The sequence below is a fragment of the Electrophorus electricus genome, chromosome 1 (assembly GCF_013358815.1).
Source record: "Electrophorus electricus isolate fEleEle1 chromosome 1, fEleEle1.pri, whole genome shotgun sequence".
In the NCBI taxonomy this organism is placed as follows: domain Eukaryota; kingdom Metazoa; phylum Chordata; class Actinopteri; order Gymnotiformes; family Gymnotidae; genus Electrophorus; species Electrophorus electricus.
In genome coordinates, this window is record NC_049535.1 from 2514372 (window position 1) to 2542275 (window position 27904).

Sequence of the window (27904 nt, forward strand, 5' to 3'; positions counted from 1 at the left end):
TTATTTCGATCTTAGTTTGAAAGGCGGTTCCAATATAAGAGCTCGTACTTTGGGACGTTCAGGAAAACGTCCTTACTTTTATAAACCAAAAAAAAATAATCAAGTAGTAACTGGGTTTTTGTTCAACACTTTGTCCCAAAGATATTTTTGAGGTTTATGCGCTTTGGGGCAAAAACGCCATAAATCCTTCGTCAATTACGACGATCTTCACAGGGGAGCGTCGTGCACTTTAAAGTTTTAATCACCAACGAGAGCAGATTCACTAATCCTGAAATCTTTGGAAGTGAACCTAATTATGACTTGTAGATAAGAGAAGCGTCAGGCTGAGGTCTGAGCCACGGCACACAGCGCTCGCATATGAAAAGACTGAAGGAGAGAGATGACTAAAGCGGTTGCTGTAAGTAGCCTCTCTCGCTGAGAGATGCGCAACCAGCTATTGCGCATGAAGCAAGTCGGACATCGACACGCTTCCTTTACCTGCTGCAAATAGACGGCAGTGTCCGGTGCCACAGTCGATCAAGTGCAATGTTAATTCATCTCTATCTGCGTATTTAAAGGTATTGAATTTATTTGAACCGTGGCCTAGGGTAAGTATGCACGATGTATGTGCATAATATGCAGATTGATGTGTTGACGCGAGCTGACTACGGCTTTCCATTGCCGTGGTTAACAGCGGCGTCTTGGCCTGTGAAGGGCTCCGTACGACACACCGCATCGGGGCGGGAGTGAGCGACTTTTGCTTCTCTTCCTTCCCCCCCTCCCTTTGAGAGAACTTGAACGTTTTCTTTCGGGTACGGCCTCGCGGAGGAGGATGCAGGTGGCGTGCTGAGCGTCGCGAGAGGTAGGCGCGCGCATCCTGCTGCTCGTCGCGCGCGCCGTGCCCCTCCAGTGATCCTGTTTATCCGTCGTCCAAAGTGCGTCATCCGTGTACTTCTGTCAATCTTTTGTAGCAGTTATCGCATGCGATTGTGGATACCATGGAAACGCGTTCGCGTGAAAAGTCTGCGTTGCTCCTGTTTTCCTGAAAACTCTCTCTCTTGCAGTCACACTGCATGACGGTGCATCTCTGCCTCTCTTTGACAGAGCGGAGCAGAATGAGCAGAGACACCCCCCTGGTGAAGCGGCTGTCCAGCCCCTGTTTAGTCAGCGGTAAGATTCCATTGTCTCTCCTTTTCCTTTGGCCTTTGCAAGGATAAACTGAACTGTCCGATACTGAATCGTGAATTTTGGTTAGCCTGTACGTGATTGAACTGCGTAGAGGAAGCAACAGAGAATGTAGGTTGTTCCTGGTTTGCCTAGCGTGGGCTTCTTAAAAATAGCATTTAGGGAGAAAGACTTGGTATGGATTAGATCACTGTGTCCTTTCAAGCACAGTTGGAGGTTAGTTTCTAATGCCAATTCTGTAGAGAAGGTAATAACTCAGAAAATCTTGTGGGGAAAGAGGTAAGATTCAGATAGAGAAGAGATGTTTGCTCATTGCATTGTGAATAATTGAGCAACATACTAAGATGCACAAATAAATATGGTGATGAAGTCAAAATGTAGTTAATTTATCCCAGTCATTGTTATATAGGACAGTTACTGTCCATTCAGGCGTTGAGACTGAGGACAAGCCATCCTGCCTTTCTAAAGTGGTGGTCTCATCTCTCCTCCCATCGACCATTAAGAGCCAACCAGTATCACATCAATCGCCCATAAAGTTCCAATTGCTCATCCCAGTCATCTGATCTGCAACTTCCACTTAATGAGATCGATGAGAGAGAGAGAGAGAGAGAGAGAGAGTGAATGAATGAATGAATGAATCAATGAATGTGAAAACACTGAATCTGAATTCTTTCTTTTTTATGACTTATGAAAAGACAATCATAACTACTATTCTGCGTGATAAAACCTGTCCAGTCTCTCCGGTAGCAGGTAATAAGAACTGCACATGGTCAGAGTACCATGTGGCTCCGTAGGTTAAGACGAAGGCCACAGCAGATGTGCTGGCTATCAGCTGGTGGACGAACAGAGAGCTGTTTTGGAGCCCTAGTGCGGTCATGGAGACTGGGCAGATGACCCTGCAGGGTGTGGTATTGGTGCACGTCGGCAGTCAAAGGCAGAGGCAGGTCGAGGCGCTCCAGGAGGTCAGAGGACGAGGAAGGCCTTTGTGTGGGAGGATTCGGGCAGAGAGGGCACAATCCATGCGCTTGCCGCTGTAAACAAATTTGGCACGTTTATCCTCAGTTTCAAACTGGCCAAACATCTGATGTGGTGCTGGTTATGAGTTGTTACCTGCTCCCCGTATGATGGGGTTTAGACAGAGTCCTGCTAAGGGCCAGTGGGATTACTTATTTCTCGATGCAGCACTGCGCTCCCCTGTCCAAGGTCAGAGCGGGGATTGGTGGCAGCAGCTGGGTGGAGCTCGGACAGGCACCAGGGCAGCACTGTGGAGCCGACAGGGTCTGGAGCTCAGCACGGAGCTCTGGTGATCCAAGGAAAAAAAGTAGAGAGCTTTAGAGTGTGTGTGTGTGTGTGTGTGGGGGGGGGGGAGAGAACACAGGGCTCTCTGGAGAGGCTTCTCGCATGCGGTTGGCGCGCTCTCTGTTGACAGGCGGCTGTGACATGCTCGCAGGATTAGTGGGCTCTGCCGACCGCAATGCCGTTAGCCTCTTAAAATAGAGACGGATGAGGTTCACGCAAGAAAACAAAAGCCGCTGCCCCAAAGCTGCGTCTCAGAGTGGAAATGGACCCCAGCGACCTTGCGCACGCCTACGCTTGGAGCACGGCTGGAGAACAGATTGAGGCAGCAGAAACTGACGGTATGGATGATCGGCATGGGGATGTCTGGTTAAGGATTCATTCATTAATGCCATTATCAGTGTTATCAGAGTTTCTTTGAGTTTTTTTTTATGTTTAGCTCGAAGGTTTCACTATTTGGCTTCTCCAGAGTGGCTGTGTGAGTTAAGCCATGGCCGGGATAGTAACTAGTGTGGTCATCATGGGAGAGACTTAAAAACCATTGCAGTCATGACCCATCTGCATGTACTTGACTGAACCCCAGCTTCCGTCTGTAGTGGAGTAAACGGGTTAGTTTTTTTGTGTATCGGCATTAGCGGGCGCTGAAGCTCATTAGCCGCCATTCGGAGCAGGCGGGGGTGAACTATCCTTGAGGGGCGTTCTGAGAGCCCCATGCAGCCCTCACGGTTTCCGTGGGCTGCAGGCGGCCTGTTATATCCTCCTGCCTCCCATCTGTTGTGTGCTGTGTGAAGGATGTGCAGCTGTTGGGTGACGCAGCGGGAGCGAGGTGCTCGTGCCCGACTGGAATGCCGGCTTCTTAAAAGTGCTGGGAGGACTGGGAACCTTGACATTTGGAGTTAACAGAAGGTGCCCGGGACTGGCACCCTGCACACACAGCTGAGGCCGCTGTCCGAGCCGGTCCTGCTTCTGGGACCAGGGACACAGCCATAGCAGGGCCTGCGATACCGGATCAGTCCTCGCGGGGACATTCGGGGTTTTGTAGGGCAGGATGTTCGCTGCCTGCTGTGTTTTGGCCCGAAAACCAACAGTGCGAATTCTCCATGTGTGCTTCTGGCTTGGAAACCCACATGGCAGCGTCAAGCTATTTTCAGCCATCACTTTGTTAGGAGCCTTGAAACATATAACAATGGTAATCCAAGTGACAGGGATGATTACGAGAATGGCAGTGAGTGAGGAGCTAGCGTGCAGCAGTGTTTACGGCTGCCTTGTTTCTGAGTAATGTGCTTTAAAACTGGGAAACGCTTGTTGGAGACGATGCGGTGATGGGCGCCTTCGTGAATGGAGCTACACGTCCATCGAGGATGCATCGGTTTTACAAAGGTTAATTAGCAGCTAAACATTAGAGTCTAATTTAAGGGCACATTTAAAATCGTTCTGTTTAGGACTATTTCTTAAGACTTGAATACTAGGACCGTAAGAGGTCGAACTGAAGCGCACTGTCCCGTTGCCATGACAGCGTCACTGTCGGAAGCCCCCACTATAATGGTGGTGGCCATGATCCGCGTTGTTGTCTTTCTGTAGACATGCCGCGGCGGTTCCCCAGGATCACGCTCAGCGACGTGGACGAGGAGGTCCGCCTGCTGGCCGAGAAGGTGTACGCGTCGGCGCTGAAGGACGAAGAGAACAAGGACGCGCTCTCCATGTACACTGTGCCTGAGGACTGCCCCATCGGCCTGCGGCAGGCCAAGGACAGGGAGCTGCTCCGTGAGCTCGCGGAGCAGCAGTCGGAAGAGAGCGCCAAAAGGTCAGCACGGCCAAAACGGCAGGGCTGTGGGAGTGTGGGCAACACTCCAGCCCTGGAACGTGTGCCAAAGCCCGGACATGTGTTTCTCCCACTCCTCTGATTCTCATGAGCTCGTCCTCTGGGACTAGATGTAAATGATGATGTATATGGTTTATACAGCTCCTTGCAAAAGTATTCAGACCCCTTGAAAGTCAATGAGAGAGATTCTTCAAAATAAATTATTTAACAGCATATCATTTAAAAAACGGTGAAAACGCTGCTTGCATATGTGTGCAACCCTTCAGACTTATTAGAAGCACCTTTTACTGTTATAACGGCTTTAAGTCTTTTGAGAAAACAAAGGTTTTCAACCCTTTTTCAGCTCAATCAGTTAAAGAAACGATTACTTAATTTAATTTTCCTTGAATGTGCAGGAAGAAGAGTTTTAAGATGATCCGGTCCCAGTCCATGTCCTTACAGATCTCCGTGGGCGTGGACTGGGCTCGGCCCATGGTCGCGCCTCTCCTGCCCTCTCCGTCCGCTGCCACCACCGTCCCGGACAACTTCCCAGAGTATCAGAGAGTCACCATCAGTGGAGACTACTGTGCAGGGGTGAGCTTCCTAACTGCCTCAGTCTACTGGATGGGTTGGGGTTCGCTTCCCCGTATGACTGGCATGCAGCGGGTTGCTTGGTGAAGGATCTGGCCAGGCGATGAGTGTTTATGGGCTACTGTCTGCCTGGATTCAGATCACAGTCGAGGACTACGAGCAAGCAGCCAAAAGTCTGCTGAAAGCTTTATTTATCCGGGAGAAATACTCCAGGCTGGCCTACCACCGCTTCCCCCGGACCACGGCCCAGTTCCTGCGCAGTGCCGAGAACACAAAATGGAGAGAGGAAGATGACGTCCTGCCAGGTACGTCCGCTTTGCATTGTGCCAAAGTTTCTCACAAAAAAATTATTTTTTTCCCCCTGCTTCTCATGAAACATCTGGCTGTTCATAATAATGTCCAACGTGTTTGGCAGCCATTTCATCCCTTTTTAAAAAATCTTTTTTACGTGTTTTTTTTTTTTTTTTTCCTTTTGGTTTCACACCGCTGACTCAACCATCCACCATCCAATCACTTGCAGACATCTGTCCATGCCCTCCAGAGGGGGAGGACCCCTACAGCATGGAGAATATCCCTGAGGACCTAGGCTACGAGCTGAAAATGAGGGACGGGATTATATACGTGTATGACAACAGCGAAGCCCTCCGCATAAACCAACCCTGCTGCCTCCCTTATCCAGACCTGGAGACGTTCGCCATCGATCTGAGTCACGTGTTGGCCATGATTGCTGATGGTCCTACGTGAGTGTGTTAAAAATAAGGCAAACAAGAGCTCAGTTTATAAACATGCACCAAAAAAAAGTTTTGAAATGTTCATAATGCACCCCTTCTGTGTGTAGAAAGACGTACTGCCACAGACGGCTTAAGTTCCTTGCGTCGAAGTTCTACCTGCATGAGATGCTCAATGAAATGGCTGAGCTTAAAGAACTCAAGGGTGTTCCCCATCGAGACTTCTACAATGTCAGGAAGGTGTGACTCAGTACTTGGGGTTTAATTTTGTTGTGACCCAATTCAGACCTGCCTGGTTCTGTTTTTACTGAGAGGTGTTTTGTGGTTGGCTGCCCACAGGTGGACACTCACATCCATGCTGCAGCCTGCATGAACCAGAAACATCTCCTCACCTTTATCCAGAGCACCTATAAGACAGACGCGGAGCGTGTGGTGCTGGAGAAGGCTGGACAGAAACTCACCCTCAAACAGGTCTTCAATAACCTGAACATGGACCCCTACCATCTCACAGTGGACTCGCTAGATGTCCATGCTGTGAGTGCCTGTGAGGGCGTACTGCATTTGAAAGGCATAAATTCTCTCTCTCCTGTCCATGATGTTGATGTGTGTTGACTTTAACCACTCATAGGGCAGGCAAACGTTTCACCGCTTTGACAAGTTCAACTCCAAATACAATCCTGTGGGAGCGAGCGAGTTACGAGAAATCTACCTGAAAACTGACAACCACATTAAGGGAGAATACTTTGCCAGGTTGATCAAGGTATAAGAAGGCTTTATTAATCATATTCAGATGCAACCTACTCTTCACTTTACCAAGTGTGTGTTTTTTTAAATTTTTTATTTCATATTTCCTGTACTGACAGGAAGTTGCTTATGACTTGAAGGAGAGTAAATACCAGTATGCTGAGCCCCGCCTTTCCATCTATGGCCGTGCCCCTGAGGAGTGGGAGAGCCTTTCCCATTGGTTCATTCAGCATAAAGTACACTCCCCCAACTTGCGCTGGGTTATCCAGGTACCTAGAATATAGTAAGTGCAGCAGACCTGTAGATTCCCATACCTCATTCAGTCTCATGAGCCTGGGCCTTTAGGTTTGAAATGTCAAATTTTGCAACTTCTTATTTTGCAGTGACATTTTTAAGTCACGGAAGCTGGTTCCCAACTTTGCCAAGATGCTGGAAAACATCTTCCTCCCCCTGTTTGAGGCCACAGTGAATCCACAGAAGCACAAACACCTTCACGTGTTTCTTAAATATGTGAGTCAATTCCATGGCCAGTCGGTGTGATTTTCCTTGAACACAAGTGCACGCGCGGACTTTGGAGTGTGACGCGTGGACCCTCCATGTCGCCCGCTCGGCACTGTCTCCCCTCTTACAGGTGACGGGCTTTGACAGCGTGGATGACGAGTCCAAGCACAGCGATCACATGTTCTCCTATAAGAGCCCCAAGCCTGAGTGCTGGAACACAGACGACAACCCCCCCTACAGTTACTACCTCTTCCACATGTACGCCAACATCATGGTGCTCAACAACCTCAGGAAGTAAGTGCTGCTCTCGGCTCTTCGGTTCTGGAACACATCCAGACTGGAGATTTCCATTAGGGGGAAGGAGATATCGTATCACCTGTCAAAACAGGGAACTGACTGCAATGTTCCCTCTGCTAATGGCGAGTTTCTAGGGCTCTCATTAATTGTTCCAGTAAAGAGAAGCCGTTGTGTTGCAGGGCTTAGGCAGGGGCACTTTGAATAATCTCTGGAGGGTACGCGAGGAGAATGGGTTTCAAGTTTCATGGGACTGAGACCTACCGTGCATCAGGTCTTCTATAAATACCCTCGTATCAGTAGCACATGTGTGCTGAGTTACAGTTGAAGTTGCTGTAAACAATTTTCTTTCTTGTAGAAAGAAGTCAAGGTAATGGTTGTGGTTGTGTGTGTGTGTCTCCACTGACAGGGAGCGGGGTCTGAGCACCTTTCAGTTCCGCCCACACTGCGGCGAGGCTGGCTCCATCACCCACCTGGTGTCGGCCTTCCTCACTGCAGACAACATCTCCCACGGACTGAACCTGAAGAAGGTAACGTTGGGGGCGTGTCCTGCATGCAGCCCCGTGCCATGGCGCTGTCTGCCTCTCTGTAAGCCAGGCATGCTGGTTTAGTGCTGCTGGTTTAAGTGACTAAGCTAGAGCTGAGCCGTGTGACACTGACCCCCTGATGCTAAAAATGACCTGCTGGGAGGAGGTAACTGGAACAAACATGTTATACTGTAGGTAACTGTGTGTGTGTGTGTGTGTGTGTGTGTGTGTGTGTGTGTGTTCGTTCTCAGAGTCCTGTGCTGCAGTACCTGTATTACCTAGCCCAAGTACCTATTGCCATGTCGCCTCTTAGCAACAACAGCCTGTTCCTGGAGTACTCCAAGAACCCACTGCGAGAGTTCCTACACAAAGGCCTGTGTGTGTCCCTCTCTACTGATGACCCCATGCAGTTCCACTACACCAAGGTTGGGCACGCATGCTGCTGTGCATGGGCCCGTGTGATCACACACGGACAAACACGCGCAATCACCAGCCATTTCTTCAGAAACACCTGCTTTGTATGTCCTCCTTGCTGATGGCCATTTATGAGCCTAAAGCCCATTTGTTGCCATGGATCATTTGTGCCAGCTGTCCCCTAGCCCTTTGTCAGTGGTCGGATTTTTCCACACCCGGCACAGACACTGATGTTGTAAACATGTACTAGCTCTACACACACTACTGTGTTAATGTGTTGGGGGTGGTCTGCCTCTCTGAACACATCTGAAGGTCTGGTGTGTCCAGCGATCCATGCAAGCCACAAGATGCACATGATTCACTTGAGATTGGTGATCTAATAATAAAGCAACCAGTGAGCTTTCTGATAAAGCGGCTGGAGTGTGTGCGAAGGCTTGCTGACCATGCTGGCGCCCGTGGTGTTCTGCAGGAAGCGCTGATGGAAGAGTACGCCATTGCCGCCCAGCTGTGGAAGCTGAGCACATGCGATTTGTGCGAGATTGCCAGGAACAGTGTCCTGCAGAGTGGCCTGTCCCATCAGGTAACACCCCTCAGGCCCTAATTGCCTTCAGCCAATCAGAAATCTCCATAGGTGTGTGTGCTGAAGGTCCTTGTCCACCCTCCAGGAGAAAAAGCGCTTCCTCGGGGCCAGCTACCTCAAAGACGGGCCTGACGGCAACGACATCCGCCGGACCAACGTGGCGCAGATCCGCATGGCCTACCGGCATGAGACGCTGTGCAACGAGCTCAGCTTCCTGGTGGATGCAGTAAAGTCGGAGGCCGTGGGCTCCCGGAGGCAATGACGGTGGCGTGCCTGCTCCGGCTGGGCCGGCTGCCTCTAAGCCCGCGTGCACGCTCCTGCATGCTTCTTTTTATATGACATCGCTTGCATTGGACTCACCACGGTACTGTTATTACTTGACGTTGCCACTCAGGTTGGTGATGGGAAATGAAACGGGGGGGGTGGGAGGTGAGGGGGGACGATTTAGAGAACCTAAACCTGTGCCGTGCCCAACAAGATCTTCCATGTCAAAGAAGGTAGCGACTGTGTACCTTTTTGCCTATGCATTGAGCCTCAGGTGGGGGGGGGGGGGGGGGGGGGGGTGGAGATTTAAGTCAGGACTTGAGGCGGTAATATAGTACAGAGCCTGGGGAATGGTGCCCCCTTGTGGACATGTGGAGAAGACTTTCGTTCAGGCAGGCGGTTTTCAGTTTTTCCGGTTATTTTGGTAGTGTATTTGGAATGTAATGTTGTACGCGTGGGGCCTTTAGACTGGACAATACTGTTGTACTGTTGTGGCCTTTTGATTATATGTATTCTTCATAAAACCATAAAGCTTAGCAGCTGTTTGAATGATACTTGCTGACCCAGAGGTGGAATAGCTGCTGTTCCACCTGGGATCAGGCATGTTTCTAATCTTTCATTGTCCTGCAATGATCTAGGAAGGCCACCGTACGTTAAAAATATGAGCACAGGAGAAATTACTCCAAAACCTTAGTTGATTAAAAGCCTAGGATCCTATGAGCTGAGGGAACTTGAAAGACTACAACAATATGCCTCATGCTGCGTTGATAGAAATACTCCATGATGTATAGGAGATGTATTTATTCAACACCCTATAAGCTTGTCACCTGCGTCTGATGTAATTTAGCGACTGGTAAAAAATGTTGCACATACTGTATATAAAGTTATACAATGGATATACTCTTCCATCAAACTGTACATGAATAATAAGTCAAAAAAGCACTGGCGTTTCTTTATATTGTTGTAGCGAATAATAAATCATTCAAGAATGATTGATTAAAAAAGAGAAGTCCTTTATAAACCAAAGATTTGGTGAAACGAGACCATTTGCATTAAATAAATATATATGCATATGTATCCTTGACTTCAAGAAAGGCACTATATAAATGTAACTAATAATAATATATGCCAAAGGTCTACAGTGATCTTACACAATCATCTTTGCTGTGGCAGTTGTATGGATCCCCGCTGCATGTAAGACCACCATGTTTGGCTGAGAGAAAGTAGTTTGTTGTTCTGGTGGCCTTTGTGTGTGTGTGCGCGCGTGCATGTGTGCATGCGAGAGCACTGCACCCTCTTTGCACTTTAGGTTGTACTCTTATGTAGTGCTATTTGTTCATCAGAGCACATGCCTCTGCTTGAAGCTAAACAAAACATAAAAGAAATCCACACCATTTATGTTAAGGTTAATGCTAATGTTTTTTATAGTCAAATCCAATCCATACAAAAGTAGAGAAAAATAAATATAGCTTTTAAAGCAGCTGCTGCTGCGCCCACTGCGATGACTGGTCGCTGACTGATAAGAGCTGTCATTAAGAGGCTTTCCCGCCCTTGCTCCCGGAGGTTACCCTGACTTCGGTCACATTCTCCACGCTGTGGTTTTGCACCTTGGACTGAGGCTCCTCTGCGTTTTTCCTGCTGCAGCTGTCGTGCACCTGGGCCTCTATGCACTCTTTCTGCTCCCCACTGCTTAAAGGGCTACTGATGCCACAGTACACACACAAACACAAACCCCCCCCCACAGATGTCTCTTAGTTTGTGCCACAGCCACTGTTATACTGACAATATAGAATAGGATGTAACATAACATTAGAACTTAAGAATAAATCATTATTTTAAGGACAGACTTTATTATCACACTTGTTAAAATAAATCTGATTAGGGCGACGAGATTATCACTTACGTTTTGAAACGCCAAAAAGCTGCCACGGCAGCAAGCAGGACTGCGAAGACGGCTATGATGAGAAATGCAGCGGGGACGACTAGGAGACAGAGAGACAGGTGAGGGACTCCAGGCGAGCTTGTTTCACAGCGTTTATGGACAAGCGTATAGGTCAGCTGAGAGCTGCATGGCTCAAGACACCAACCTCCAAGGGTGAGGCTTGGGCCGCTAGCCTCGTCCTCCAAGTCCTGCGGGGAGGACGGGGAGCAGGAGGGACAGGGTGTGGCGCTCCAGAGAGGAGACTCGGAGGCAGGAGGAGCAGTTTCTGGAAGAACTCCGCTAGACCGGGACGCGTACGTCGTGTTCTGCTGCACGTGCGTAGCGGTCATCTCAGCTTGCACTTCAAAATCTGCAGGTGACAGATACATAAAACGTGGCACAACATATGGCAGTTGAACCCAGCCTCTCAGCAGCTTTGAGGCTGGGTAACGTTGGTTAGGTGCATCCCGCTGATTTCCCTTCCGTGACGTTACATTCAAGCACCTCAGAAAATCCGTTTGGAACAATTTCAGACTCCAAGTTTCCCATTTTCCCCATCAGCACTACACTCTTTTCTATATATTTTTGGACAAAAGGCGCAAGCTGTCAAAGACCTGACACACATACTGGTATAATACACGGCTGTAGACAGGCAAAATAGATTTTATAGTTTACCTGTTAAATTGAAACAGAAGACATCAAACTCGGTGGTAAGAGGCGCACGCCATGTGATGACTCCAACTTTCCCCTGACCGCAGTTTACTTTCTGCTCGATTCGGGGAATAACCGCAACCTGTTCGTTTATCCATCCGAACCTGGAGAGCAGAGAAGAGGAGCAGCCTACAGGGTGTGATTTCTCCCCGGCAGATCCTGGATCGAACGACAGTGAAACTCCTGGGTCTGTACCTGCAAGTTTCAAAGCCGTGCTGCAAAGCACCCGCCACCTGTGCCTTGTCTGCTATGGTCACGCTCAGCTGCTGGCACACGCTTCTCGCTACCGAGGCGTTGAACGCATAGGCCCCTCGGAGTGCCACGTGAAATACACCATAGATGGTGCCATTTCCGGGGTAAACTGTTCACCAAAGAGGGGTAAGAACCCTAGTATTTGAATCCTAAACACTCAAAATGGCTAAATAGGATAGTAGAATTTCAAAATGTAAAAAAAAAAAAAAACCCAACAACTTGGTTTGGGTTAATTAAGGGGTCATCCCAACATATTTACTTAAAGCAAAGTTGTCAAATAATCATAATTAAAGCACTTTGCAAAGGGCAAACCAATAGAGGTAAATCTGAGCTGTTATTAGAGTAAGAAGACAGTTCCCAAGTACAGGCGTCTTACCTGTGATCTGGTCAGTTTCTATAAGCAAAGCAGGTGTGATTAAATGAATCAGGAGAAGAAAGAGCATTGTGATTCTTGCCATGTTGGAGCCTTTTTGCTCCAAGTGCTTCACGATGAAACGTAGCTCCAAATGTCAAGAGAAGGCTTATAGCGAGGCTTCTGTCCCCCAGGGTGCAGGAAGGAGGGGGGATTATTTCATAAATGTCCCCTATGAAGTGGCACGACAAGGTCACAGTACCGGGGGAAGAGGAAACGGGAGGAGCGACTGCGTTGCTGATGAGGTCAGCAGGGAGCCCATCCCAGGCTGGATTCTTCACTGATAACACACACTAATGACAACAGGCCCCGTTGATAGATTGCGCTCTACAAAACAGTCAACTGTGCAAAACATCATTGTTAGAGTGTATGTGAACAAGAAATGTAAAGATATTTTTACCGGTACACTATAGGAGTTTTACAATATTTCAGATCCAAGATGTTGAACTCTGAGTTAGATAGCACTAAAGCACAACAGGTCCAACTGAGGGAACAGGGCGGAGGGAAAGGACCATTAGATGTAGCTCTTTAGGACGGTAAACAAACATTTTTGAAGTCAGTTCCCAGAGCTCTTGAAGAGAAACTGTGGATATGCACTGCTTTCCATTTAGCTTTGACACCATATTGAACAATTATTTCCTGTCCTATGTTCCTTTGCTTTCCTGTGATCTTTCACTGACACACTGCTATGTTCCACTTCCAGGAAAACATCTTCACTCCACACACACACACGCACGCACGCACGCACGCTAGATCCCTCTGGTAGAGCAAAATGACACCGAAGCTCAGGAAAAAATGAGCCAGTCATTCCTCTCCTATAATCAGCGAGTCAGCAACTATTCCATGGGAATGAATTTGCCTGTTTTGCTCACTGCTGATGTTTGCGTATTACCTAAGAGTGAGACTGCACGTGCCCCAAGAACAGCAGCAGCCTGGAGAAGGCCGAGACCCAGTGCATAACAGCTACGTGATCATACCACATTTGGCACAGTGTTGTACCATGTACCACATGGTTTATATTGCATAAAATTCCATCTTTACATGCCAGATCTGTTTGCTAGAACTATATCTACTTTAAGTGTATGTTTACAATAGGCAGTGGGGAATACAGTATGGAATAGTATATAATCTGTTAGAACATATTAAGGAAAGGCCCCTGACATGAATTTCCTAATTTTGTCTATTAACATTTAAATACACAAGTATAAAAAACATTCAGTCATCACTGTTAGGCAAACTCTACTCAGTTACCCCCAGGTGAAATTACTGAGCCTGTTTTTAAGGCACCTTTATTAAAAGGTTGAGTGACACAACCATCAACACACATGTGCAAATATCTAAAAAGATGAAAGAAATCTCTCATGCTATTTAAAAGTGCACTCTAAACTGTTTGAGAAGATGCTCACACCATTGCGCTCTAAGGACACAATCCAACACATCAAAATAAAAGGTTCAGTTATGTGTTGCAAAGTATTGCACTTAAGGAGCTACCTTGGAATGTAAAGTCAAACAATATAGACATAAGAGAATTTAATAACCACACAAAAGATTAAAGATCATTTAAATAGTATACTGAATTCTTCATCCCATAAACCTGAGAAATATAATTGTATTGGTTTGAGTGGTAAGATAATGTGTATCTGTAACATCAGCTGGTTGTCAATAATAAAACCACATTATTCCATCTAGGTGCTATACGACACCTAAATAAATCTACACTGAAACTATGGTTCTCTTACTAGCATTTTTGTCCTTAAAGAACAACAGAGGAATTTGAGATTTTTTTTCATATTGCAGTTTGAAAGCTTCTCTAAAATAGTCTTAAATTTAGTTACTAGTGTTTCAGATATTCCCATGTGCACTGAGCTGGGTTCCTCAGTACCAGCCGAGTCCTTGGATGAATCTTTGAATGCAGATGTGCGTAGGCTGGGCACTACTCTGGCGTGGGACTACTCTTCGAGCCTACATGCAGGCCAAAAAACTTCTTCTTGCCAGGAACACCAGACTTCTCTGCCGACGTGTCTCCGTGGTCACCGTAGTAGTTACTATAGAAGTTTACGAGGTTGACCAAAAAGAACAAACCTATGAACAAGGTGAGGACTCTCCAGAGCGTCCAGCTTCGTTTGAAGACCTTTGGACATAACCGGTCGATGGCTTCCAGTGCTTCTTCATATCGACTGTGACAGGAAGGTGCAGTGTTGAAATTAGACAGTGTGGCTCCTCAACAGATGCCATTGCTATTTATGTTGCCTAAAAGAAACTTACCTGTTTGTTTTATTTTCTTTGTCTGGATCTTCTGCAGTTGTCTGATCGAGCGCCGACTGCTTTTCCTCTGATGAATTCTCCTCTTCCTTGACTTCCTGAAGCTCTTTAATTCTTTTCAGTCCCTCCTGATACCTGCAGATGTATATGTGAGGTGTGATATTGACAGTCTTCGTTCAAACTAATAACACTACCTCTGCATACAGGGACCAGAGGTTCTGAAGCTATCATTTATCTTGTCGCTATTCCCCATTGCTACCTGCCATGTGTTCCTTTGTTTTTGTTTTTTTCCTGGTTTTGTTCCTCATTTCTATTCTCCTCTCTTTATTGTCATCTCCTCGTTAGCCCTCTGTGGGTTCCCTACTTAAGTCCCATGTTTCGCTTTTGGCCTACCTGTTTGTATTTTCTTCTCTGTTCTGACCAGTAGTCTACTTCCTGCCTCCTGCCCTTCTGTATCCTTTATTCTGTTCCCATTCTCTTGTGTAGTGCCTCTTGCTACCAGGCTGTCTATATTCTAATAGTTTGTGCCTTGCTATTATATATAAGCTAAACATATTTTGTTTCTGTTGACCCAGTCATTACCTCTAAGCCTCCTGTCTGCTTGTTTCCATTAGTTTCTGTTTCCACTTTGTTCGTCTGTCTCTGTCTGTTTTGCGTTTTCTTGTGTCATATAACTAGTTTGCCTGTTATCCGTAATAGTTCCTGGTTAGCTTGTTTGTCTGTTAGTCTGCGCCCTACTATCTGCTATCCTGTTTACCTGTTAGCCTTGTAGTCTGTACCCTCTTATCCTATCTACACCATCTACCTGGTTCCTGTTCTCTTACCCGTTAGCTGGTGGCCTGGTATTCTAGTCTTGTTCCTGTGGCCTGTTGCTTGTTATCCTGTTTGTCATTTCATTTCCTTGTTCCAGACGGTTATGTTCCTGTTCTCTACATTAGTTTCTCATTTATACTAGTGTTTGTCTCTTTAGTTCTTATTTTGTAATTCTTTCACCTGTCTTTGTTACAAGTTACGCATTCTGGTTTCCTTTCTGTTTCTGATCTCCCAGGTACAACGACCCTGGAGGTGTGATCGTGACCCCGATCGTGACCCCGATCTCCCTGCATTCTGCCTCAGCTCACCCCGGCTCTCAGTGCTTTTTAAACAATATTATGTGAAAAGGGATGGATGTTAATATTTTTGTACTGTACATTTATCTCATGAAGATCAACAAAGAAGTCTTTCAAATTTAAGACTACATCTTTGATATGTAATGCTGAGTACATTTAACTGGAAAATTACTACTTTAAAAAAACAAAAACAAAACATCATTCTACATTACTGTAAATTTGCCAGTCTGTGCCAAGCAGTCAGTTTTCAGCTGTAATAGCTGTCCAGATTAAGCAAATGTGCCTGTGCATAATTGCACATGTGGACAGGTTACCCTTTCTTGTAGGCTTCTTCCTCGATCTTGGCCTTAATCTGGGCTCTGATCTCTTCTGGACTGCAGGGGACTTTAGTCGATGTGGCTACGTCGCCGTCCTGCTCCGCTGCAACTTTTACACTGAAGTATTTTTCAGATAGGAAATGGGAGTTGGCACTGTAGCAATATACCCGTGCAATTATGTAAAAAAAAAAAACTAAAAAAACTAAACGCAGGCTGCCATAACAGACACGTTCTGCACTGACTTTGATAAACTGAGTACAGTGGGGGACACGCTCTTAGAACAAAACGCCCGTAAAACTGAAGTCACACACGCTAAAAATGTCTCTGTCCTGCAGAAGGCAGGTTATTCTATCACTTGGCTGAAGCCTTACATGTGGGCATTGGTGCACAAGGCATGAGGGACCTTTTAGTCTCACCTCATTAAGCAGAGCTGGTGGTGAAGCCCAGCACCTGGGCTTTGGAACCTGCTCTAGACCAAATGTTTGGATTAAATCTCAGTATAGCATCTGAACATCTGAAACACACTCCAGCTCAGTCTCTTTGTGGAATGTTCCATCGATATTTGGAGGTCACTGAAAATTTGGTCATGAATATATTTGAAACTCGCAGTGCATGTGTGTGTGTGTTTGTGTGTGTGTACAGATGTATGATGTTAAGATATGTACTCACTTTTCACCTGCACCTTGTTGTGGTGAGTCTGTAGGGTTATCACTCTTCGTGCTGTTCGCCTCGCACTAAACAATGAGATCACAAAAAATCACAAAGATTCTAACACCAGGTGCAGTAAGAGGTCAAGGTCACGTGCTTCTGGGCCACAGTGTATATGCGATGCGAGCCAATGGAGGAGCATCTTAGATAAAGCATCATCAATCACCCTGCACATGCAGCCTGGAGGTCACGGTTGTGACACGCAGGAAGAGGCAAATGAAATGGAGCTCACCAGTACAGGAAGTGCCACGGGGCCACCAGGAGATGCAATGCCAGCACTGGGGCCAGGGCCAGGGCCCACTGTGGTTGGGCTTTGACCAGGAATGTGCAGGAGATTAAATTTGGGAACCACAGCCACGCTGACTCTCCTTCTGGGTAAAGCCTTTAAGGATGAAGAAAATACGGTGTTTTATTTTGCTGGCATCATGCCAAGTAGCCACTGTATTCCATCACTGAATTAAATGGGTTGGTTTTGGCGCAGTACCTTTCCTAATGTCACAGACATGGATCTCGATTGACGTGCAATGCCATCTTCTAGAGTAGAAAAGCATGAATACATTAAACCATTCAGAATACAAGCATTCAAGGAGACCATAGACACACAAGTGTGACGGTCATTTTTACAGACTACTTTCCTTCTATGAGCACATAATCACCTCCAGTTTCCATGGAGCCACAGTATCGGTTCGAGTTCTGATTGGCTAGTTTTTTAAACTCCATCAGCTCTGCATGGTCCTTCTCATAGGTCCTCTTGAGGTTCTCCACATACTGCAGCATCACCTCTGTGGCTTTGTTCAAACGTTTTTCCTGTCCCACAAAACCAAAGGGTTCAGTAACGCAAAGCTCACAGAGTCATCAAACAGTTAGTAGCCTCCACTGAGAGTATGTTAATGAAGTCATCACACACTGTGGGGTCTGAGCTGAGGCTAGGCGATTTGAGCCATCACACTGAAAACGCAGCTTTATTTTGCAATTGTTCAGCTATACTGAATTGCTGAATTAAACAGAGCAATAGGAGCCATGAAAACCAATATAATTTAGAATACATTAGAAATTCTTTAGAGTACATTGCCCAGCCAATGGGATGCTTGCAAACTTGATGCACCCCATGCTTACAGATAGAAGTGTTGCATATAAGCACACAATTACTGAATCATCATTGTTGTACTTGGGCATTGCAGTCACAAATGGTTATCTAAGCAACATCGTTGCATGTACAATAAAGCCCTCAAATGCATCATGCAACTTTCATGAAGGTGTTCTGAGTAAGAGTTCCTTACTGGAGATCAAGTTACACCACAAATGCATTTAGAGAGGGAATTTTCTGATTGCTTTCAGGTTTAGCTCTTGTGGTGAAACATGCGAGTAAGTTAAAATAAGGAGAATTAAGGGCTGTTACTACAATCACAGCCCCTAAGGCATGAAGTCTAACATTAATAGCGTTGCCCATGGCAACTGGCACATTGTAACTACTTCTCCATTCACATAGTTTACTTTGGCTTGCACATTAACCTAAGGGCAAGCATAACACTGAGCTAAATCTTTCACAAACAGAATCTTATCTTCTGGAAAAAGACACACTCCAGTGCTCCTTAAGCTCCTCAGAGAGGGTCCAGAACTCTTAGGAAAGCAAGAGGAGGAGCACTTGTGGATGGCAAAGTTTGGGTCAGGGGAGGACGGTGTCCGGCAACAGCCCAGGAGCCGCCCGCCCGCTGCTCCTCACCTGCCGCACGGCTCCGACCATTTCAGCCCGACTGGAGAGGCGGTTGGCCAGGCGGTGCAGCACAGCCAAGGTCTCCACGAGTCTCTGGTAGGACTCCCTCTGCTCTGCATTCTGCCACAGCGGCGCCGTGCACTGAAAGGCAAGGAATGAAAAGGGAACGAAAAAAAGGAAATGTAAGCCGGGCCCCTGCGGAGAGTCGGGCCCCTCCATCTTCTCTTCATGGCTGACCTTCAGTGAGTGTTTGAACTCTTCCAGTTCCTTCTCGGTGTTCTCCTCTGTGAGGTTGCGCTCGCGCTCTGCCAGCTTCAGCCGCGTCTCCAGCGTGTAGTTGTCATTGCGGAAGGCGAGGGATAGCTGCACGAAGGCATTCTGGGGTGGGGGGTTGTCGGAGCGAGAGACCCTGCATCACTACACAGCCCGGAAAAGAGGCAAACGTACATGCTAGGAAACAGGCAGCGCATAAGCTGCTCTGAATGGAAACCACTGTACCCTCTTGAACAAGGTCAGGATCATTCCCACGGCTGGGATCTCACGTGAGGTGGTCAAGGATAACAAATTGCTAAACTCTGCTAATTAACCCTGTACGTCCTGAAAACCGTCCAGGATTACACCCAATGCCTGTCTGTTTGGACGGACCATTAGGCAAGAGATCAAAGTTGGTGTGGTGATGGAGAAGAACACAGAAGTGGCCCTTGAGTCCTCTCTTCCGCGCCGGAATTATCAAAGTGCAGAGAGTGCGAGCAGCAGACCTTCCCTCAGAACTTGAGGGAAGGCACAGTGAGCAGAAGATGACCCTTGACCCTGATCCAGTCCACAGAGAGGGCATGTTTGTGCTTCCTCCTCCTGGGCAGGAAACCACTAAGGGCCGCTGAACTGTGCCGGGTTCCAGAGCACGGACAGAGCGGGCCACGGACTTTCCGTACATTAGCGCCTTCAAAACAGGTGCGGTCTCAGGGACGCAGTGTGCCACAAGGCACAGCAAGGCCTCACAGGGCACTTCTGTGTACCGGCTTCTATCACAGCCACGCTGACTCATCCCTGCGTAATGAAAAGACCATCCCTTTAATCTGGCCCAGAATCCCGGTTTAGTGAACGCTGCTCACACGGGCCAAGATGAATTTCCTTCCTGATCTAACACACGCTGAAAGCGTCCAAATTTGAGACCTCACAGACAGTCGGGAGGTGTTAAGGTGTATGCAGCAAGAAGATAAGGCACCCACCTCCACTTCCTTCTCCGTGAGCGGAGGCGCACTGAAACAAACAACACACAGGTTTCAAGTCAGAGTGATGGTGACCGGTGCTTTTATATATACCAGAGACCCGTATCCACTGTAATACAGTACAGTCTACAATCACATTGCGTTCCTGTCTGTGGGTCAGTCTGGATGAGAGCATATACCAAGTGCTGTAAATGCATGTAAAGATGACACACACTGCAGGATTGCTCAGCATGTGCGGCGTGCAGAGTGTCCTCACCAGGCCACCGTACTGCCTTTGTGCAGCTTAAGTTTGCGCAGCATGAGGTCGGATATGTTGGGCATGGCGTCAGCTTTCTCCTTCGCCTCCTCGTCAGCTGGGGAGACAGCTGTCAGAGAGCAGGAACCTGGGGAACAAAGACCGCTCCCTGCTTAAAATGGACATTTCAAGAAATCTTTCCATTTTGTTCTTGGCATGCGATCTAACGATCTGGGTTATCTATCTAACTAGGATGCCTGTATTGCCATCTTCTGGTACATGCGTGTAATAGCATGTTTATACATGATTCATAAGATGGAGGGGCTGTTGGTTTGATATAGAGACACAAGACAATCACAGAGTGGTCAGAATCAACAGATTAACCTAAGACAAGCGCTCAAGCTTGTATACGCTTGTTCTGAATCAACGCGAAGTGTTAAAAATAGCAAACATGTGGTCATTCATAGGGTCCAACCTCGTTCTTGTTCAGCCGTCTCGCTCAGATCTGGCAGCTTTGATCCTGAGATGCTCTGGGTCCTCATCAGCTTATGCTCCTGAGTGAGGACAAACCGGTGTGTGAGTTAGAAACTGGGGGAAGCTTTACGCCTGTAATAAACTGACCATGTCAGACCATTGCTATCGCAGTAATGTGCTCTTTGTCTCCTTACCTCAAGCCTTTGGCTACAAGTCCCTAAATGAGCCAAACGTTGTAACATGAAACTACAAAAGTCCAACGTTACCTCTCGCAGTTTGGACAGTTTCTGGACGTTCAGGGGAGCCATTGGGAAGTCCTTGTACCCAGAAGACTTCAGTTTATCGGAGAAGGCCAGGCCCTCATCGCCATTGGGTGCCCCGTTCCTCCCACCCATGGAGCCCACGGTATCCCAGGAGACAGCCCTCATGAGGGGTGGGAAGGCTCCGATGGTCTTGATCTCGGCCGTGCAGGGCACTTGCTGGGTGGCTGGATGTGGGACAGGCTTGGCAACTCCCGTCACCGGGGCCGAGCTTTCCGGTTTCAGGCTCTCTAAGACCTCTCTGTGGGTCATAGCCGGCTGTCTGGCCGCCGCCGTGGTGGTGTGGCGGGGTGTCAAGGTGCCGGAGGAAACCTTGCGCTTCTCGGGCGGCTTCCAGTCCACCAGCTTCCTCAGACTCTACACAACAGCAAAAATCAAGGGCGGTGTAATGTAGTTAAGAAACAGCAATAAGAGTGACGAAGAAAGACTGCGAGAGATTTGACCCATGTGACCAGCAGTTGGGCTTACCTCATGGTCTGTTGTACTTGCTTCCCCATGGTCACACACACCAGGCACCTCCAACCGCTGCCCACACAAAAAGACACACACAGCAAAAGCAGAATGTTGCTATAACAAAACAATTAACAACAGTCATTACTAATCATGGAAAAGAGATACACTGTATAAAATGACATCATTAATCATGTACTACCCACCATGAGTGAGCTTGTAGGCGGGTTTGTTGTGGCATCTGCCACTGAAGCTACATGAAAAACCACAAAGCAGAAAAGGGGAATAAATGTTTGCTAGATCATACATCATGCCAGTAATGAGCTCTCAATAATAACTGATTCTCAGTGGCATGTTTACCTATCTGTGGGGGCGCGGAGAGAGAACTGCTCCGTGAGGGTACAGGAGAAGAGGATGGAGTTGCGATGGGCGAAGGACCTGAAATCAAAACAGATTCCGTAGTGACCTCGCGTAGATTTGCACGCACCACCAACGCTCCAGAGGAGCACCAATCATGAGCCTACTCCGCTGCACTGCTCACGTCTGCACCCTGGGCTTCATGCGAGTGGAAGGATTACGGCCTCGTGTCGAGATGCTCTCAAAGACATTCAAGGACAAGCAGACACACACACTGTAAACAGTGATAAGGTTTGATAAGAAAGGAAATTGCCAGGAGAAGGAAGTAATACGGAATGCAATTCAAATCAAAACACCAGGACCCTGTCACATAACGCAGGACGTTTGGTGTTCCTAATAACAAGGGAAGCTAGCAGTAATGGCAGCTGGAATTATGTAGGCTCATCATGCAGTGATGTATGTGAGGTTCAGAATGCACAGCAGAAGCCCAGCCAAAAGTGTTGAATTACACGCACAGAAACACAAAATCAAATGAGCAATGCAAAAGTTCATACAGGACTGTAGGTCCTGTAGATTCATTCAAGACTGTAGGACTATAAGTCCTGAATCACAGGACCAATCCTGATTGATTTTTTATTTATTTTTTGCTATGAGGAGGCTTGTCAGTGTAGGATGAGTGCTGTGGTCACCTGTGGGCGACTCGGTGAGGCTGCATGTGGAACGGCGCCCTCTACGGGTCAGGAAGCGGTCGCTCACTTTCTTCGCCTCCTCCAGCAGCTCCAGGTTCTTCTGCCGGTCCTCCTCCGACAGCTGCAGCTCTGGAAGTTTATCCTTCACCAGATCTATCACGTGGCCTTCAGTGTCTTCAACAACCACACACAAGCATGTGCACAGGAAGGCACATCCACATAAACACTGATCATCTGTAGCCACGTTCCTTAGCTCATTATAGGGCATCAGGCCAAAACAAACTAATCAAAGAGAAATTGTCTTGGCCCCTTGAATTTTGCTCTCTAAAATAGCCTCAAGCGGGGACCCCCATGTTTGACCAAATTTAGACAATTCCAAGGGCTCCACTGGAAGCTATTGTGTGCAGTGGTCATAAATCAAAAACAGCTTAATTGATGAACTTTCTGTATAGGTTTCCACTTTCTGAAATCAGACTAAACTGTTCACAAGTTCACAGTACATGAAACTATATATATTCCATGCGTCATCACACAAACAAGCTCAGGCATTAGGCTCGTGTTGCTTACCTACTGTAGTGAGAGGCCCCGAGGCACTGGTGTTTCTCGACAGCCGAAGTCTGGGGCTGAGTGGTCTGAGATGGCAAACGTAAACATTAGAGCAATGCATTCCACGCATAGCTAAACGACAGCAAAAGATGCGCCTTCCACTTCATCTGTTTAAACCAAGTCATTGACTGAAACAAAAACTGTATTGGTTGTGAAGGCACACAGTGGTAAAGCATGAATTTCTTTAATGGAATCCAGGCTGAATCAAGCAAGCCAAACAAACCTAGTTTTATCCAAGGGACGAGGGTCCTGCTGGGGGGCTGATCCTGGAAGGACAATTGTAGGGGGAGCCGTAGTCACATTCACTAGCTTGGCTTCAACTGGCATGTACTAAAAACACAAAGACGCAGGCAAAAAGGACACCTCTCACGGACTCTTATTTGTAAAAGTACGGAAAATCATGCAAAAATAATGACAGTAATCACTAAATTCATAGATAAGACACTTCTAAAGTAAAATGTTCTATTTACCAGACAGCTAAATATTTCAGTGTAATTTGAGACCTCTGACGAGGGTGTCAGTTTAAGATGGACAATGCAGTACCATTTCACACAATGTCATTGCCCATCACAGTACCGCAGTCCTACTGTGCTAAGAATGGCATGTCCACTGTGTTGTTAGCAACAACATCCAACAAAATGGAAGAAATGTAATTAGAAAAATAAAAAATACAAAAATAAACGTGCTGGTTTTTATTAAAGAAAGAATCTTAAATCTGTTGGTTTAGCAATTGGTTTAGTTGGTCTAGCAACAGATGGACAGATTTTCCATTTGTATTACATTCCAGTGTCTTCAGAACGCCCTCAGAAAGCTTAAAATCAGTCCACTGAGAGCTGCCCATAAACGCAAACACACACAGGCTCCCAAGGGAAAACCAGCCTGCTGTTATCACATCCTGTCTCCTTCTAAAGATTGGTCTTCGTGACAGCCAATGTTTGTCTCCCCTTTGTGTCTTTGAGTTTCTAACAACTATTCCCTCATGATATAACCTTTTATTCTTTTATGCATTCTGAGGGGTTTGCTATATTTTCAGTTCTCAGTGATGTGATCAGCAGACATGATCAACACAGTAACAGAAAATGTGATGCATAAACAACAATTAAACAAGACCTCAGGACAAAGAAAGTTAATCTTGCTTTTGTTCATCAAGGCGAGCGGCTTTTATTTGTTAAGCCTGGAGTCTGGGATTAGATTTCTTGAGTTTAATGTGGTCCTGGAGTGAAATACTATCTGAATCTTAAACTTTATGAGTGTCTGTGTGGGAGTACCCCAGTTGCCTTAATAGAACAGCAGGCTGTAAGAGACTTTGATGTCTGAACAGTTTGTGGCCTCCAAAAATGAAACAGTACAGCCAATCCTGTATTTATTTTTTTTTGCATCTGTTAAGATAGTGATATGGCGTGCACACAAATATGAAAGGATGCATTATAGAGCTTGTAAAATTTCCCTCTGACCCCAGACTCTACATTTATGGCATTCAGCTGACGCTTTTATCCAAAGTGACTGAATACAGATTGAGCAATTGAGGGTCTTGCTCAGGGACCCACCAGTGGTATTTGAACTGGCAACCTTCTAGTTACTAGTCAAGTACCTTAACCACTGAGCTACCACTGCCACAGAGCAAAACAGCTACGTTCTGCTTCAAAGATCCAGGTGATCTTATTACTAAAAATACAATGGCAAAACTCTACAATGGCAAAACATGATATATGTACTTGCTGTAATGCTGCAGTCAAAGCTTGTCACACTGAGTGAGCAGTGTGTAAAGACAGCAGTGTAAATAAGCATGAAAAAACAACCATAGCAACACACACAGTTCGTGTATATGACACACAGGAAAAACAACAAATGAAGCTAGAATTAATCACATGTTATTTGTGTTGTATACCAAGCAGCAGGAGATATTAGTGCTATCTTAGCAGGTGTAAGAAATATGCAAAGTTTATGTATGTGAGTGTGTGTGGCTCTGAGGCAGAAGGTCACTCACGTTGGTGGGGGAGCTGGAGGAACTCTCGATGTCCTCAGCAGAATCCTCCTCCTCTTCAGGCAGGGTGGGCATGGTGGGGGCGTTTGGGGGCCGAGAGCGGGTGTATGGGAGAAGGAGAGGGGTGTAGGCCTGGGCTGCCACACAACGGAGAGGCGGAAGAGAAGCTTGCTGAACCTGCGGCCCTGGCACCCCACGTGCCACAGAGATATCCTGATTGCGCTGTAAGAGAACACACACACACACACACACACACATCCCAGATGACATTCAGGGAAATCACCAGACATGGAGAAGCTTAATGGAGATTTTGCGCGGTGTAAGATTCTCCTTCAGACTCGGCTTGTTGTTGAGTGCACTGTGTCTCCATTGCATGTCTATGTCTTGCCTACTCCAAGACCTTTGTATTTTCTCCCCATCACTGAGATCCATCTCGTTCCACCTGCCAGAAGACTCTGAAATGGGTTCTCATGTCCTTTCTATATAACTAATGGCATCTGTGATGCTCAAGTCACTTACCGTATATGCATAGAAAATAGCTAGCAAGCCACTGAGTATAAAAGACCTTACAAAAGCAACTAACATAATCAATATGGGATCTGGGAATCCGAAACAACATAAAGAAATCCATTAGCAAGGCCTCACAGCCAGTGAAGAGCAGAGTCTATAGAAGTTCAGCTGCAGTTCAATTTTTTTATTATTCGGTGTATTGCCCACAACATACTATTTCCAGAAATAAATGGTAATTTCAACTTTTTAGACCTGGAGAAGAGGGTTGGTCAGCAGGGTACCATGTTCCCAGGGGAATGCAATCCTAATCCCATTCAATCTATTCTCATTCCATGTGAGGGCTAAAAAAACTATCCTTGGCTTCCTGTTAACCCAAACAAAATAGGAAACAATGTGTTTCTTAGCGATAGAAATAGACAGAAAGAGAGAGAGAGTGAGAGAGAGTGAGAGAGAGAGAGCATGTAAACATTTCTTATAAGCAAAACAGCCTGCAGAGGATTTATATGACAACAGTGATTATATTTTTATAAAACATCTTAGTGTTAAAGTTCATCAGACTGTACAAAAGAAAACACTGTCAGCAGAAAATAAGGCCAACATTTACCCACTCAAACAACATGTACACATATATTGTTTAGAAATTAAATATAATGCACATATATTTAATAATGCACATTTAAACTGAATCATCAAGAAAAATCCACCACAACTGCACCCCAGCCAAGCATAGACATAGAGTATTTGTCTCTATGAGCTCACTGTGTCACTAGTGCTCACTGTCACTATGAACGACTGTCTTTATTTACTGCTGGGGCAACCTTGGTCCACAACCTGCCTGATACTCTCTGTTCCTCTCCAACCGTTACTCAAGAGCAACAACACTCCATTTTCTTCAACAAGGGCACTACTGAAACTCATGTCCTAGGAGAAATACATCCCTAAAAAGGAAGCGGCAATTTTGAGAATATGTTCTGTGTAGACTGAATGACATATAGGCTTGTTCATCCTGGGGGAATCATACCAGCATATCCCCTTTCAAACACAGATTTGAATAATTACCACAGGTTTTAAGTCAACATGTAGTTGTGAACTGTTCTAGTCTCTGTTTTCTTATCAGTGTGCAACTGAATTCATCTGCTGAGCACAATCTTCAGGGAACTGGCAAGCTAATTAAATAACCTGCTAAGTTGCTTATCAACTTGTTTTGTTGAAGACTGACCTGAAGTTAAAGAGCTATTGGTGTTTCACCAGAATCTGAGCCGTACCCTTCTTGAACATTCCCATCCAGTGTGTTTACAAAATTGAAACACATGGTCAGGTTTCTAACAAGAAGACAGACATGTCTGAACTAAATAGTGTTTTACAAGTTTCTCATTAGAAACTGCAGTAAACTAAATATGCATGGTATTTGCTTTGTGATTAGCTTTTAAAATTGGAATTCATTCACAAATATATCTATGAACAATGATCTTGATAATGATTACTAAAAATGCCAAATACTCACATTTACTGCTGTAGCAGAGTCTGTAGATTCAAACTGAGCTGCTCGGACACTCCCACTTTTAGATGTATCAAAAACTTCCTCCTTCCCAGATTCTAACTCAGACACGTTACACGTACAGCATGTCCTTAGTTCTTTTAAGAATCCGTTTTGGCTCCTCCCACAGGGTTCTGATTCTTCTTTGCTCCTCCCACTGCCCTCTGATACACCTTCACTTGGGCTAAGGGTAGGTGTATCGAAAACCTGGTGCTTCCGACAGTGCTCTGGGTCTGAAGGTCTCCCTTTGTCCACAAGCTTAAAGACTTGACTCTGTTCACCGAGTTCTGATTCCGAACGTCTGGACTCTGTTGCCACTTCTTCTCTCCCACCGCTGTCTTTTCTCTTATGTGTAGGACATTTGTTGCTCTTTGTCTTGGAGGTCCTGCTGATAATAACCTCCTCTGGTGAAACTTCGCTGCTCTCACTTTCTTCGGACCTGTCGCTACAACCTGGCCTGTCTGCCCTGAAATGGAAGTTGCATCCAAATGTAATGCATTTGGAAACCAGTGGACTCTATAATTAAAAAGGCCTTAGTGGAATCAATTCATCATTATGCGTAATCAATAAACATTCAACTCAGCCATATCCCCTTACATTACCTAAGAAAAATGTACCCTGGTTCAGTGTGACAGATGGGCCTTTCATTCCAAGCTAAAAGCACTCTGCATTTTCGCAGGAACCAGTAAAGAGCAACAGTAATTAACCGAAGCTTTGGTGGGTGACAGTGTAAACTCTGCAGCTTCTGCACAGTCTCACCTAGCATGGGCTGCCCTCAGCCGAGGATTTTACATAAACACACACGCGACTTGTCCTGTAAGACCTGGAGGAATGTAAACACTGACCTGGCTACACTCTCTGGAGTGGGGTGGTGTGGGAGCTCCTCACAGGCCGGTCCGGGGGAAGTTTCCGGTAAGGGGCTGTGAGTTGTAGCAGAACTGCTCTCTCTGGTGCTGTGTATTGGTGGGCTTGGGTCATTAACCAATCCCACAGGAAAAGGGTCTGACAGAGAGGAACCAACATTGTTAAGAAGGTGAGCCCCACAGGCATAGATATGAGCTTTTATTGGTTTACACTTGAGGAGACAAGACACTGAACCAGGTGCACCAGCAGAAAAATGTAGTCGGATATGAAACATGACTGATGTCCAGTACCTGAAGTAGAGGCCTGCGAGATAACTATATTGCTGCAGTTCACCCACAG

The 27904-nt window shown here is 46.3% G+C and overlaps 3 protein-coding genes across 9 annotated transcripts; 1 reads left to right on the forward strand and 2 right to left on the reverse strand.

Moving 5' to 3' along the window:
* Positions 1-462: 462 nt before the first annotated feature.
* On the forward strand, positions 463-9187 carry ampd3a (adenosine monophosphate deaminase 3a). Of its 6 annotated transcripts, none has more exons than XM_027011348.2 (16): positions 463-557; positions 1084-1149; positions 4042-4264; positions 4678-4855; positions 4992-5157; positions 5373-5592; positions 5691-5820; positions 5920-6114; positions 6209-6340; positions 6444-6607; positions 6708-6834; positions 6956-7119; positions 7529-7649; positions 7898-8071; positions 8530-8640; positions 8726-9187. In XM_027011348.2, exons 2-16 carry the CDS (start codon positions 1095-1097, stop codon positions 8900-8902), a joined length of 2337 nt encoding a protein of 778 aa, XP_026867149.2. In that variant the 5' UTR covers positions 463-557; positions 1084-1094; the 3' UTR covers positions 8903-9187. The 6 variants fall into 6 exon arrangements, with proteins under 6 accessions (XP_026867149.2, XP_026867163.2, XP_026867154.2 ...); XM_027011362.2 differs by lacking the exon at positions 463-557 and adding an exon at positions 588-841; XM_027011353.2 differs by lacking the exon at positions 463-557 and adding an exon at positions 847-914.
* Positions 9188-9372: 185 nt separating this feature from the next.
* Positions 9373-13373, reverse strand: lyve1a (lymphatic vessel endothelial hyaluronic receptor 1a). 2 transcript variants are annotated; one of them, XM_027011391.2, is made up of 6 exons: positions 12165-13373; positions 11732-11897; positions 11501-11640; positions 10992-11195; positions 10808-10886; positions 9373-10602 (listed from the first exon to the last, which is right to left on the reverse strand). In XM_027011391.2, the coding sequence occupies exons 1-6, from the start codon at positions 12244-12246 to the stop codon at positions 10437-10439; spliced, it is 837 nt and encodes a 278-aa protein (XP_026867192.2). In that variant the 5' UTR covers positions 12247-13373; the 3' UTR covers positions 9373-10436. The 2 variants fall into 2 exon arrangements, with proteins under 2 accessions (XP_026867192.2, XP_026867184.2); XM_027011383.2 differs by having other exon boundaries at positions 9373-10605.
* A 99-nt stretch (positions 13374-13472) lies between these two features.
* On the reverse strand, positions 13473-27884 carry mrvi1 (murine retrovirus integration site 1 homolog). The gene is made up of 22 exons (XM_027011319.2): positions 27856-27884; positions 26669-27167; positions 24658-24876; positions 22894-23000; positions 22632-22696; positions 22065-22238; positions 21379-21456; positions 21225-21271; positions 21037-21093; positions 20515-20925; positions 20250-20328; positions 19796-19922; positions 19540-19570; positions 18548-18688; positions 18320-18451; positions 17253-17403; positions 17081-17130; positions 16829-16978; positions 16558-16622; positions 15886-16005; positions 14466-14597; positions 13473-14377 (listed from the first exon to the last, which is right to left on the reverse strand). Exons 3-22 carry the CDS (start codon positions 24727-24729, stop codon positions 14134-14136), a joined length of 2433 nt encoding a protein of 810 aa, XP_026867120.2. The 5' UTR covers positions 24730-24876; positions 26669-27167; positions 27856-27884; the 3' UTR covers positions 13473-14133.
* Positions 27885-27904: the final 20 nt, after the last annotated feature.

What these genes read in the sequence shown, in the direction of transcription:
- lyve1a (XM_027011383.2), bottom strand. Translation starts at nt 12,246, where the DNA reads ATGGCAAGAATCACAATGCTCTTTCTTCTCCTGATTCATTTAATCACA. An exon ending in CTTCTGTTTCAATTTAACAG is followed by an intron (nt 11,196 to 11,500) that starts GTAAACTATAAA and finishes TGTCACCTGCAG; the next exon opens with ATTTTGAAGTGCAAGCTGAG. An exon ending in GCTTTTTGGCGTTTCAAAAC is followed by an intron (nt 10,606 to 10,807) that starts GTAAGTGATAAT and finishes CTGTGGCATCAG; the next exon opens with TAGCCCTTTAAGCAGTGGGG.
- ampd3a (XM_027011330.2), top strand. Translation starts at nt 1,053, where the DNA reads ATGACGGTGCATCTCTGCCTCTCTTTGACAGAGCGGAGCAGAATGAGC. An exon ending in GTGCTCAACAACCTCAGGAA is followed by an intron (nt 7,120 to 7,528) that starts GTAAGTGCTGCT and finishes CTCCACTGACAG; the next exon opens with GGAGCGGGGTCTGAGCACCT. An exon ending in AGAGTGGCCTGTCCCATCAG is followed by an intron (nt 8,641 to 8,725) that starts GTAACACCCCTC and finishes TCCACCCTCCAG; the next exon opens with GAGAAAAAGCGCTTCCTCGG.
- mrvi1 (XM_027011319.2), bottom strand. Translation starts at nt 24,729, where the DNA reads ATGCCCACCCTGCCTGAAGAGGAGGAGGATTCTGCTGAGGACATCGAG. An exon ending in CGCCTACAAGCTCACTCATG is followed by an intron (nt 21,094 to 21,224) that starts GTGGGTAGTACA and finishes TTGTGTGGGCAG; the next exon opens with CGGTTGGAGGTGCCTGGTGT. An exon ending in GACGGCTGAACAAGAACGAG is followed by an intron (nt 19,923 to 20,249) that starts GTTGGACCCTAT and finishes TTTGTTCCCCAG; the next exon opens with GTTCCTGCTCTCTGACAGCT.